The sequence below is a fragment of the Bison bison genome, unplaced genomic scaffold, assembly GCF_000754665.1.
Source record: "Bison bison bison isolate TAMUID 2011002044 unplaced genomic scaffold, Bison_UMD1.0 scf7180017864519, whole genome shotgun sequence".
In the NCBI taxonomy this organism is placed as follows: domain Eukaryota; kingdom Metazoa; phylum Chordata; class Mammalia; order Artiodactyla; family Bovidae; genus Bison; species Bison bison.
In genome coordinates this window covers 7,081,861-7,095,077 of record NW_011495072.1, presented here as the reverse complement: position 1 = coordinate 7,095,077, position 13,217 = coordinate 7,081,861, and the positions used below count along the sequence as shown (strand labels likewise).

Here is a 13,217-nt window from a genome sequence, read left to right as displayed (position 1 = left end):
CCGATCTCCTTTAGGATGGACTGGTTGGATCTCCTTGCAGTTCAAGGGACTCTCAAGAGTCTTATCCAACACCACAGTTCAAAAGCATCAGTTCTTCTGCGCTCAGCTTTCTTTATAGTCCAACTCTCACATCCATACATGACTACTGGAAAAACCATAGCTTTGACTAGACAAACCTTTGTTGGCAAAGTAATGTCTCTGCTTTTCAATATGCTGTCTAGGTTGGTCATAGCTTTTCTTCCAAGGAGCAAGCGTCTTTTGATTTCATGGCTGCAGTCACCATCTGCAGTGATCTTGGAGCCCCCCAAAATAAAGTCGGTCACTGTTTCCATTGTTTCCCCATCTATTTGCCGTGAAGTGATGGGACAGGATGCCATAATCTTAGTTTTTTGAATGTTGAGTTTTAAGCCAACTTTTTCACTTTCATCAAGAAGCACTTTGGTTCCTCATCGCTTTCTGCCATAAAGGTGGTGTCATCTGAGTATCTGAGGTTATTGATATTTCTCCCGGCAGTCTTGATTCCAGCTTGTGCTTCATCCAGCATGGCATTTTGCATAAGGTACTCTGCATAAAAAGTTGGCTTAAAGCTCAGCATTCAGAAAACTAAGATCATGGCATCCAGTCCCATCACTTCATGGCAGATAGATGGGGAAACAGTGGAAACAGTGGCTGACTTTATTTTTCTGGGCTCGAAAATCACTGCAGATGGTGACTGCAGCCATGAAATTAAAAGAAGCTTACTCCTTGGAAGGAAAGTTATGACCAACCTAGACAGCATAATAAAAAGCAGAGACAGTACTTTGCCAACAAAGGTCCGTCTAATCAAAGCTGTGGTTTTTCCAGTGGTCATGTATGGATGTGAGAGTTGGACTATAAAGAAAGCTGAGCACAGAAGAATTGATGCTTTTGAACTGTGGTGTTGGAGAAGACTCTTGAGAGTCCCTTGGACTGCAAGGAGATTCAGCCAGTCCATTCTGAAGATCAGTGCTGGGTGTTCATTGGAAGAACTGATGTTGAAGCTGAAACTCCAATACTTTGGCCACCTGATGCGAACAGCTGACTCGTTGGAAAAGACCCTGATGCTGAGAAAGATTGAGGGCAGGAGGAGAAGGGGACAACAGAGGGTTAGATGGTTGGATGGCATCACCAACTCAACGGACATGGGTTTGGGTGGACTCTGGGAGTTGGTGATGGACAGGGAGGCCTGGCGTGCTGCGGTTCATGGGGTTGCAAAGAGTCAGACATGACTGAGCGACTGAACTGAACTCTGCATATAAGTTAAATAAGCAGGGTGACAATATACATCCTTGACATACTCCTTTACCAATTTGGAACCAGTCCATTGTTCCATGTCCAGTTCTAAATGTTGCTTCTTGACCTGCATACAGATTTCTCAGGAGGCAGGTCAAGTGGTCTGGTATTCCCATCTATTGACAAATTTTCCACAGTTTGTTGGGATCCACAGTCAAAGGCTTTAGCATAGTCAATAAGGCAGACATAATTGTTTTTCTGGAACTCTCTTGCTTTTTCTATGATACAACAATGTTGGCAATTTGATCTGTCGTTCCTCTGCCTTTTCTGAATCCAGCTTGAATATCTGGAAGTTCTTGGCCCACGTACTGCTGAAGCCTCACTTGGAGAATTTTGAGCATTACCTTGCTAGTGTGTGAGATGAGTGCAATTGTGCGGTAGTTTGAGCATTGTTTGGCATTGCCTTTTTTGGGACTGGAATGAAAACTGACCTTTTCCAGTCCTGAGGCCACTGCTGAGTTTTCCAAATTTGCTCTCATATTGAGTGCAGCACTTTCACAGCATCATCTTTTAGTATTTGAAATAGCTCAGCTAGAATTCTATCACCTCCACTAGCTTTGTTCATAGTGATGCTTCCAAAGGCCCACTTGACTTCACACTTCAGGATGTCTGTCTCTAGGTGAGTGATCACACCCTTGTGGTTATCTGGGTCATGAAGATCTTTTTTGTATAGTTCTGTGTATTATTGCCACCTCTTCTTAATATCTTCTGCTTCTTAGGTCCATACCGTTTAGGTCCTTTATTGTGCCCATCTTTGCATGAAATGTTCGCTTTGTATCTCTGATTTTCTTGAAAAGATCTCTAGTCTTTCTCAGTCTATTGTTTTCCTCTATTTCTTTGCATTGATCACTGAGGAAAGCTTTCTTATCTCTCCTTGCTGTTCTTTGAAACTCTGCATTCAGATGGGTTTATCTTTCCTTTTCTCCTTTGCCTTTAGCTTCTCTTCTTTTCTCAGCTGTTTATAAGGCTTCCTCAGACAACCATTTTGCCTTTTTGCATTTCTTTTTCTTAGGGATGATCTTGATCACTCCCTCTTGTACAATGTCACAAACCACTGTCCATAGTTCTTCAGGCAGTCTGTCTATCAGATCTTATCCTTTGAATCTATTTGTCACTTCCACTGAATAATAAGGGTTTTGATTTAGGTCATACCTGAATAATCTAGTGGTTTTCCCTGCTTTCTTGTCTGATTTTTGCAATAAGCAGTTCATGATCTGAGCCACAGTCAGCTCCAAGTCTTGTTTTTACTGACTGTATAGAGCTTCTCCATCTTCAGCTGCAAAGAATATAATCAATCTTATTTTAGTATTGACCATCTGGTGATGTCCATGTATACAGTCTTCTCTTGTGTTGAAAGAGGGTGTTTGCTATGACTAGTGCGTTCTCTTGGCTAAACTCTGTTAGCTTTTGCCCTGTTTCATTTTGTACTCCAAGGGCAAATTTGCCTGTTACTCCAGGTATCTCTTGATTTCCTACTTTTGCATTCCAGTCCCCTGTGATGAAAAGGACATCTTTTTTTGGTGTTCTAGAAGGTCTTGTAAGTCTTCATAGAATAGTCATTATAGCATTATTTGAAACAATAAGGAAACGAAAGTGTCTTTTATTAGGGGAATTAATAAAATTTATTTTAATTTGTTTATAAAAATGGCCTGTTATAGATGATTAGAATCTACATGTATCTATAGGAATAAGTCTTAGAAATACAGTTGTACAAAAAGAATGTTACAAAAGGATATGGACAGCATACTGTTTAGAAAAAAAGATATGAAATGTTATAAACACTCCATGAAGCTTTTATTAAAACAGTAGTATTTATATTTTATGCTTCCCTTGTGGCTCAGATGATAAAAAGTCCACCCACAATGCAGGAGCCCTGGGTTCTATCCCTGTTTTAGGAAGATCCCCAGGAGGAGGGCGTGGCAACCCACTCCACTATTCTTGCCTGGAGAATCCCATTGACATAGGAACCTGGCAGGCTACAGTCCATGGTGTCACAAAGAGTTGGACACGACTGAACGACTAAGCACATTTATATGTTATATATGCATATACATATGTCCTAGATGTATATAACTGCCAGGAAATGACATATACCAACATTAGGGTAACTCAGGAGAGAATGGGAAGGACAGACAGGAAATTAGGACTTGAATTATATATATATGAGTGAATATGTATGTCATTAAGGAGGGGGAGAGGGAAGACCTGAAAGGAATCTGGCACCAAGTTAGTATCTGGGTATGTGTAAATAAATTTCTAACTAGTCTAACATTGTTGTCCTTGATTTTATATGGGTTTAAAATATTTAATGGTTGGTCTATCGTAAAAATGAAAACACTTCAGAAAAGAAGAAAGAGAAAAAAGAAAAAACTCCAGAGTAGCTTCAAAAAGATGAAAAGCTTTTTTGTGAATAACTATCGTTGGGGTTCACAAACTTTGTAATTCTATACCTTTCAGAAGTATCTGAAATCTTGTATTTACCAACAACTCAAGAAAAATAGATCTAATTTACTTATAAGCAATGTTAGCTTTCTTTGTTTCATCTAAGCCAATAATTTTTTAAAATAAGGCAACTTCCAGAATTTATTATGAAGTTCTAAATTCTTGTCAGTGTTATGGATATAGCAATCATATCCTGAATTTTTTCATAGTTTTCATTCTAGAAAAAAAGTTAAACCTAGAATTAGATAAGAGTTACTAACAATATGTAATATGCAGTAAAAATGTGTTTTTAGTATTTCCTGTAAAACTACCATCCTTAGAAAAGTGGCGGGGGGAAAAGGACTTTCAACTTTCTCATGGTACATCCGGATTCCTTGGTAGTGTGACTGTTGGACATAATGAAGGGAAAAATGAGATCCTAGGGCATCCTATTCCCCAACCAAACCTCCGTTTGAAGCATTTCTGTGCCTTCTGTCCCAGAGAAGTGTGAACTGGCTTTTTCATTGTCCCTTGCTTTACTTATGGGCCAAAAGTTTACAGAGATCCTTAGTCTGTTTTACAATTACTCTTTGCATACATTTGCATGATAGGATTAACTCCATTTCAAACCTAGATTTGGAAGCCAAGTTCAGTTCAGTTCAGTTGCTCAGTCGTGTCCGACTCTTTACCACCCAATGAATCGCAGCACGCCAGGCCTCCCTGTCCCATCACCAACTCCCGGAGTTCACTGAGACTCACGTCCATCGAGTCAGTGATGCCATCCAGCCATCTCATCCTCTGTTGTCCCCTTCTCCTGCCCCCAATCCCTCCCAGCATCAGAGTCTTTTCCAGTGAGTCAACTCTTGGCATGAGGTGGCCAAAATACTGGAGTTTCAGCTTTAGCATCATTCCTTCCAAAGAAGCCAAGGAGTAGTTGAATTGAGAGAGGGAAGATGTGGTTGAAAAGTATTTTTAGTTTGATTTCATTGTTTTGTCTTGAGCATTTTAATGACAATTCACACACAAAGTCAGATTTCCAAAGAAGTTATCCTAATACTTTCCCCCTCAAAGCATGCACGACAAGGTAAACTTTGTAGATTTGCCTCCTGTGGTTCCCTGGTAGCTCAGTTGGTAAAGAATCTGCCTGCAATGCAGGAGACCCTGGTTTGTTCCTGGGTTGGGAATATCTGCTGGAGGAGCGATAGGCTACCCACTCCAGTATTCTTAGACTTCCCTTGTGGCGGGAGACCTGGGATAGGCTACCCAGTCCAGTATTCTTAGGCTTCGCTTGTGGCTCAGCTGGTAAGGAATCTGCGGAATCTGCCTGCAATGCAGGAGACCTGGGTTCGATCCCTGGGTTGGGAAGATCCCTGGAGAAGGGAAAGGCTACCCACTCCAGTACTTTGGCCTGGAGAATTCCGTGGACTGTATAGTCATTGGGTCACAAAGAGTCAGACACGACTGAGCAACTTGCACTTTGCCTCCATGATATGGTGAATAACTTTTTATGCTTTTGCTTCATCTCTGAAAAGTAATCCATTTTATACCCTGTGAATTTACTTTATATGAGTAATCATCTCCTTAGGAGCCAAGGAATTTGGAGTTTTTTTTGTTTTTTGTTTTAATAAAAGAAGAGCATGAATATTTTACTCCCTGTCCTTGTTTATCTTTCTGTTACATCAGCAGAGTGGTTGATATAAGCTCAGAGCTAGCAGGAGCCACAAACTGCTAACATAGCTAGACTCACTGAACGATTTCCATCATGTGTGGCTGCCTATTGGGGACTACATGGTAAACTGAGAAGGTATTCAGTTGTTCTCATTCTATTCTGGAATGTTCATTGTTACTGTAAAAATGACTGATTTTCAAAACAACATATTAAAGTATTTCTTGCTTTCCTGAGAGTAAGCAAATATTGAATTATGCTAATAAAGTTTCTATTTCTTCAATAAGTTTTCAGATAAAACAATATAATTAAAATGCTTAGAAAAAATTTTTAAAATTATGTTTGCATAAGCAGCCTACATTTCAGAACAGGCTGGTAGGTGCTTAGCTTTATCCTTTGCCTGCATATTTCCTTATTTTACTGAAATAACTCATTATGTTACATATTAGAACAAAATTATTTGAGTTAGTTTTCTCCTCCTTTACTCCCACTTTTTATGCCAATTAGTCTTACACGAGAGCATTGATGCATTTAAATTCACAAATTAGGCCCTAATTTAAAACCCATGCAAAGCAAGCCCTGTAGGAATAAATAACCTACATATGTAAAGTCAACTTCCTGGCCTTAGTACAAATAGTCTTAGAGTGTTAGATAAGGTTAGGTAATATATGGTGACAAGCACTTGGGAAATTAGTTCTTTCTGGTCTATCTCCTCCTCTTCCAAGAAAAAGTGCTTTCAGCTCCTTTTGGCCAATGGTGGGTGTTCAGAAACTTCAGTATAACAGGGCAGAGACACAGTAAGCCATATTGTTCTAACTCTCAATTCAACATTCAGTGCTTTCAGCTGCTGTTATTTGTCCTCAGGAAACTTCTATGGAACTCCCAAGCCTCCAGCAGAGCCCAGCCCTTTCCAGGCAGATCCAGTTGATCAGGTCCTCTTTGATAATGAATTTGACACAGAGTCCCAGAGAAAACGGACTACATCTGTCAGCAAGATGGAAAGAATGGACAGCTCTCTTCCTGAAGAGGAAGAAGACGAAGACAAGGAAGCTGTTAACGGCAGTGGGAATGCAGGTTTGTAAACAGATGGACAACTTCTGGCTCTTTCTCCTGGTTGATTTTAATATGACACTGAATTGGAAGTAGTAAAATTTTTCCCACAGCATAGGAACAGCAAGTGATGGGATTCTGAGTTCTTTTTAAAGTTTTGTGTGAAATTGTGTATCTCTGTTGACCATTTTGTAAGCTGAAGTTAGTTGTCCCAAGTGGCGGTTTTGGTAAATCAGTTATAAACTATTAGTACTAATATATGCCATTACCCCGCTGCTTAAAAGATTTGAGATTCATTTCTGATGCTTGAATGAATCTTGTTGACCTAAGTCCTACTTTACAGAATTGGAGCAAAATATAGACGTTTTAAGATCTAGCCTTCAACGAAAACAAAGATTTAGAAATATGCTGTTAAAAGTTATCTGAAAGGTTTTTAGCAATATTTTGAGTTTAAATTCTGAGTCACTCAAAGAAAATTTCCAAATTTGACTGTTACATTTTTCATTAAATGCCAAACCAATATAAATTTAATGACAGAGAATCTTCTGCCTTTGAGTATCCCTAAATAACATAATGATTCCTTAGAAGATTTTTATACTTCTCATTAATCACAGCAGAACTCATTTCAGTGCTATTTATTGTAATAATTTCATTCAAAACTCTAGAATATAAGCTTCATAAGGATTGAAGTTTTGCTTCTTTTGTTCATTGTTGTACTCCTTAAGCCATAAACCATGCTTGGCATGTAGTAGAACCTTAAAAAAATATAATGGTGGCTCAGATGGTAAAGAGTCCACTTGCAGTGTCGGAAACCCGGGTTCAGTCTTTTGGTCGAGAAGATCCCCTGGAGAAGGAAATGGCAACCCACTCCAGTATTCTTGCCTGGAGATTTCCATGGACAGAGGAGCCTGGCAGGCTACAGCAAAGAGTCAGATACAACTAAGTGAGTTTCACAGTCACCAATAAATCAAAGCATTTGATTATAACTCCAAATTTGCAGAATCTATTACCATATCATTTTCCCAAAGCATTCTGATTTTTTCCTTTATCAGTTATTAAAGTTTACTATTATCTATCCTTGTATTACATTCATTGCTGTGTCCCCCTTCAGAGGGCAAGTTCTGTTTTATGGTCATAACATCTTACATTGTTATGTCACATATATGCTCAATGAATTACAGCAATATATTTTGCTGAAAGCAGGTCTAAAAAGGTTTAGGTGAATTTACATCTAAGTCTTTAGGGGTTGTTAAGGAAAATCATCATATCCTAGAGTCTTATGATGTTGATGTCAAGTTTGCTCTCCCACAAATTTACATCTGTTGACATTTTTCAATGTTTAAGACATGGAATTAGAAACCGTGACTCTGTCCCCAAATGGGAGTTATATGTTCTTAATTTGAAGGAAAAGAAAATGCCTTTTTTTTTTTTTTTAACTTCCTAATGCAAAGCCTCTCCTTGAGCCCTGCAGTTCCCTTAGAGGTACACCTATCTGTGAGTTCCGTAGTTTATGCTTGTCATGTAAGACGGTTGTTAGACCAGAGGTTGCAGCCTCTTTGATATTAATATTTAAAGGAAATGTATCCAAGAGGGTGTGGGAGGAAGTTTGTATTCCATCTCTTGTGTGTAGGTACCATAAGACTCTTCCACATATATTTCTTTATAACAGAAACTATTCAGACTATTTTAAGGAAAAGTAAATACAAGACATGGCTGAAAGCCCTTGGTCTTTTCTGAGTAAGTACTAACCACAGTTGTTAACTTTATTTAAACTTGCTTTTTGTATTGCTTTGGGGGACTGGAATTCCTGTCTTGAAAGATCAGAAAATTGTTGGGGATGGAAGCAGTAGATGGAGGTTTATTTTTATATACAAGTATGTATATTATTTTATATCTTGTTGAGAATTGACACAAGAATGCTAATATACCCCAATAGGATGACATATAATAATGCTAAAATTTTTTCAAAGAGTTAGTGTTATATGAAACAACATTTTCAAATTATTGGCTGTTAAGTGAACTTCTTTATGCAGTCTTTTGAAATTGTATTCAGAAAAGTATTATTGCTCATATAGTTGTTTCCACTTTTCTCTAGTATATACATCCCAAGAATGTAATTCCCTTCCAGATTGACTTATACATTGGGTACCTTTTAATTTCTGTCGCTTTCTCTACATAAAGAATAAATCATATGTTTTATTGAAATTATTCATTCAACAAATATCTGTTGAGCACCTGGTAGACTACTAAGTGCTAGGCATTGTTCCAAAAGCTGGAAATAAAGCAGTGAGCAAAATAGACAAAATCCCCTGGCTTCATGAACCTTACCTTCTGGTGGGAGAGGCAGAATTATCCAACATAAATGAGTAACATATAGTAAGTTAGATAGTGCTAAAGAGAAGAAGCCAAGGAGGGGAAGGATAAAAAGTAGCGATGGTCAAAGTTGCAATTTTAGATAGAGTATCAGAGAAGACATCACCAAGAAGGGGATGTTGAAAGAAGTGTGAGAGTGAGCTCAAAATATCCTGAGGAAGAACATTCCAGCCAGAGGGAATTAATTATACTGTACAAATGCCCTGAGGTGGGAGCATCCCTGGATTATTCAGACAAGAGCAAGGAAACTAAAGTGGTTGGATACAATGTAGACAATACATTATATGTGGTTGGGGCAGACAGAGTGCTGAAAGAGAATAGACTATAATAGTAACGCTGAGGTCAGTTGTGGACCTAAATAATGGTGGCTGTGGGAGTGGTGGAAATGTGTATTATATAGGATATTATAGGTCACTGGAAGAATTTTGCTTTTTATTCTGAGATGAGAAACCATCATGGTATTAAGTAGAAGAGTACCATGATAAAACAGGTTTTAACTTAACAGGCTCATTCTGGCTGCTGTGTGGAGAAAAGGGAGTAGGAAGGCATGGGCATATACAAGGGTATTAGTTAGCAGGATATTACAGTAACTTCAGTGAAAAATGACGACTTATACTCAACTTACACTCAGGGCTTCCCTGGTAGCTCTGCTGGTAAAAGAATCTGCCTGCAATGCAGGAGACCTGGGTTTGATCCCTGGGTTGGAAAGATCCCCTGGAGAAGGGAACAGCTACCCACTCCAGTATCCTGGCTTGGAGAATTCCATGGACTATACAGTTAATCGGGTTGCAAAGAGTCAGACACGACTGAGTGACTTTCACTATACTCAATGAAAGCATGAGAGGTAAGAAGTGAATTGCTGCTGCTGCTGCTAAGTCGCCTCAGTCGTGTTCCACTCTGTGTGACCCCGTAGACGGCAGCCCACCAGGCTCCCCCATCCCTGGGATTCTCCAGGCAAGAATACTGGAGTGGGTTGCCATTTCCTTTTCCAATGCATGAAAGTGAAAAGTGAACATTAAGTCACTCAGTCATGTCCGACTCTTAGCGACCCCATGGACTGCAGCCTACCAGGCTCCTCCGTCCATGGGATTTTCCAGGCAAGAGTACTGGAGTGGAGTGCCATCACCTTCTCCAAGAAGTGGATTGAGTCAGTAACATTTGCCAACAGACTGGATATCAGGTATGAGAGAGTAGTCAAAGTAATCTTGGAGGGAGAGCAGTGAGTGGTCCTGAAGAGAGATCTTAGTTCCCTGCCCAGGAATTAAACCTGGGTAAAAAGCCTCTTGATGAAAGTGAAAGAGGAGAGTGAAAAAGTTGGCTTAAAGCTCAACATTCAGAAAACGAAGTTCATGGTATCTGGTCCCATCACTTCATGGGAAATGGATGGGGAAACAGTGGAAACAGTATCAGACTTTATTTTTTGGGGCTCCAAAATTACTGCAGATGGTGACTGCAGCCATGAAATTAAAAGATGCTTACTCCTTGGAAGGAAAGTTAGGACCAACCTAGATAGCATATTCAAAAGCAGAGACATTACTTTGCCAACAAAGGTCTGTCTATTCAAGGCTATGGTTTTTCCAGTGGTCATGTATGGATGTGAGAGTTGGACTGTGAAGAAGGCTGAGCGCTGAAGAATTGATGCTTTTGAACTGTGGTGTTGGAGAAGACTCTTGAGAGTCCCTTGGACTGCAAGGAGATCCAACCAGTCCACTCTAAAGGAGATCAGCCCTGGGTGTTCTTTGGAAGAAACGATGCTAAAGCTGAAACTCCAGTACTTTGGCCGCCTCATGTGAAGAATTGACTCATTGGAAAAGACTCTGATGCTGGGAGGGATTGGGGGAAGGAGGAGAAGGAGATGACAGAGGATGAGATGGCTGGATGGCATCACTGACTCAATGGATGTGAGTTTGAGTGAACTCCTGGAGTTGATGATGGACAGGGAGGCCTGGCATGCTTCGATTCATGGGGTCGCAAAGAGTCAGACACGACTGAGCAACTGAACTGAACTGAACCTAGATGAAAACTTGGAATCTTCACCACCAGACCACCAGGGGCTAGAGGCTAGAAGCAAAGAGGCCCTTGGCTCTTGCCTCTCTTGGAAAGCAAGAATGTGTCAAGGAGGCAAAAACTGTAAAAACAGGTACAGAATTTATTATTAGAGACATAGCACAATGTATATGAGAGCACACAGAAAAATAGTTTATTTAACACAGAAATAAATACACATCCAGAGAGAAAGGGTATCAGTATCCTGAGTGAGGAGCCCAGTAAATCAGAAACTAGGCAGAGATACACCCCTTGAGAAGAATGCTGGCGTCCTGGCTGAGGAGGAGCAAAAATGTGATTTACATCACTTTCATAGGGCAGTCCTTCTGGGTCTTTGTTTCTATTTGGCCAATTATCTTGTTTACTTCTTCACACCTGTCTGGTCCATGGACCCTTCCCAGGATGCATTTTTGCTAAGATGGATCCCACCACAGAAGCCTATGGGTGCATGTCTACACTTATTATGGGGTGGTGCCCCCTCCCTTTTCAACCACCAACAAGGCTTCCTTGCATGTGCAGACAGGGAAGTCTTCCTTGACCTCAGGAGTGGTTTTACTCCTCTTGACCAGCACTAGGTGTCTGGCCCGGAGGCCCACTGTCTCCTACCTCAAAAGGCCACTCCAAGGGTTTTAACTTGAGTATTTGAAAGAATGGAGTTGCATGTTTTGAGATGAGAGGTTTTAAGAGGAGTCAGTTTGCATTGGAAATGAGGGCTATGGTTGGGGTATTTCAATTTGAGACGTTCATTAGACTTCCAAACGGAAATGTCTTGTTTAAAATTGAATTTAAAAGTCAGTCTTCTGGTCTGAAAATACATATTTGGATACCATCAGCATATAGCTTGTATAACAGTGACACCGAGTGAGATCACCAAGAGAGTAAGTGTAGAAAGAGAAAAGGTCCAAGGACTGGACCCTGGGAAAGCACTCTAATATACAGATATTAGGGAGACTGAGAAGAGCCAGTGAGATAGAAGGGACACCAGGAGAGTGTCATGTCCTGGATGCCAGGAGAAGAGAATGTTCCAAGAAAGAGTGATCCTCATGTCAGATGCTACTGATAGCTCAAGCTAGATGGGCACTGAGAATTGGTCATTGGGTGTAGCTATGTAGAGATAAGTGGTGACCTTGATAAGAACAGTTTTATTGACAAGAGATCAAAAGCCTTGTTGGAGGAGTTCCGGAGGCAAATGGAAGAGTGGAAGTGGAGGTAACAAGTATAAACTCTTTGAAGGAGTTGTGGTGTAAAAAGGAGAGAAATGGAATGGGGTTGCTGGGAAGCAGGGAAAGAATTGTTTAATTTCTTTTCATAGAATGGAGAAATACCTTGTTTTTATGTGGATGAATATGGTCTACTAGATAAGAAAGATTGGTGATATATGAGAGAGGGAGAATGAACTGCTGTAGGCAAGAGGGGATGAGGATATCTGCTAGACACACAGAGTTCTTTCATAGTAACAGAAGTTAGAGTAAAATGGGCACAGTTACTATGTAGATATATATGATGGTGGGAATTTGTAGAAGTTCTCTTCCTTTTGTATTTTCTCAGTGAAATAGGAAACAGGGTCACCAAATGAAATTCGGGATAAGGCAGAAGATTTAAGAAGGAAGATATGAAAGTTATCTAGGAGAGACAGAGTGAATGGACTAAAGAAATGTCCTATGGTTGTCATACATCATTAAATGCCCTCTTGAAGTTAGTGATCATGAGTTAAAAGTGAACTAGTTAGTATCACCTGCGTTCAGCTACCTATACTGGTGAAAAGTAGGTGGAGAGTAAGATTTAAATAGAATTATAGTTAAGTCAAGCAATATGATAAAAGTAAGGTAGGGCAAAAGGCCTCAGGAGTTTTTTTTTACAAGGGAGCAATTATAATGGTAGATCATTGAATTTAAGTTGGATCTATTTCTGCTTTATTGACTATGCCAAAGCCTTTGACTGTGTGGATCACAATAAACTGTGGAAAATTCTGAAAGACATGGGAATACCAGACCACCTGATCTGCCTTTTGAGAAATTTGTATGCAGGTCAGGAAGCAACAGTTAGAACTGGACATGGAACAACAGACTGGTTCCAAATAGGAAAAGGAGTACGTCAAGGCTGTATATTGTCACCCTGCTTATTTAACTTCAATGCAGAGTACATCATGAGAAACGCTGGACTGGAAGAAGCACGTGCTGGAATCAAGATTGCTGGGAGAAATACCAGTAACCTCAGATATGCAGATGACACCACCCTTATGGCAGAAAGTGAAGAGGAACTCAAAAGCCTCTTGATGAAAGTGAAAGTGGAGAGTGAAAAAGGTGGCTTAAAGCTCAACATTCAGAAAACGAAGATCATGGCATCTGGT

At 40.0% G+C, this 13,217-nt stretch overlaps 1 protein-coding gene across 2 annotated transcripts in view; it reads left to right on the top strand.

Moving 5' to 3' along the window:
* MAGI3 (membrane associated guanylate kinase, WW and PDZ domain containing 3) overlaps nucleotides 1–13,217 on the top strand; it is a 262,085-nt gene that overhangs the window by 167,469 nt on the left and 81,399 nt on the right. For both annotated transcript variants that reach the window (XM_010830786.1, XM_010830785.1), the window contains exon 4: nucleotides 6,263–6,472. In XM_010830786.1, coding sequence (XP_010829088.1) covers nucleotides 6,263–6,472 — 210 coding nt within the window. The remainder of the gene's footprint in view (nucleotides 1–6,262; nucleotides 6,473–13,217) is intronic.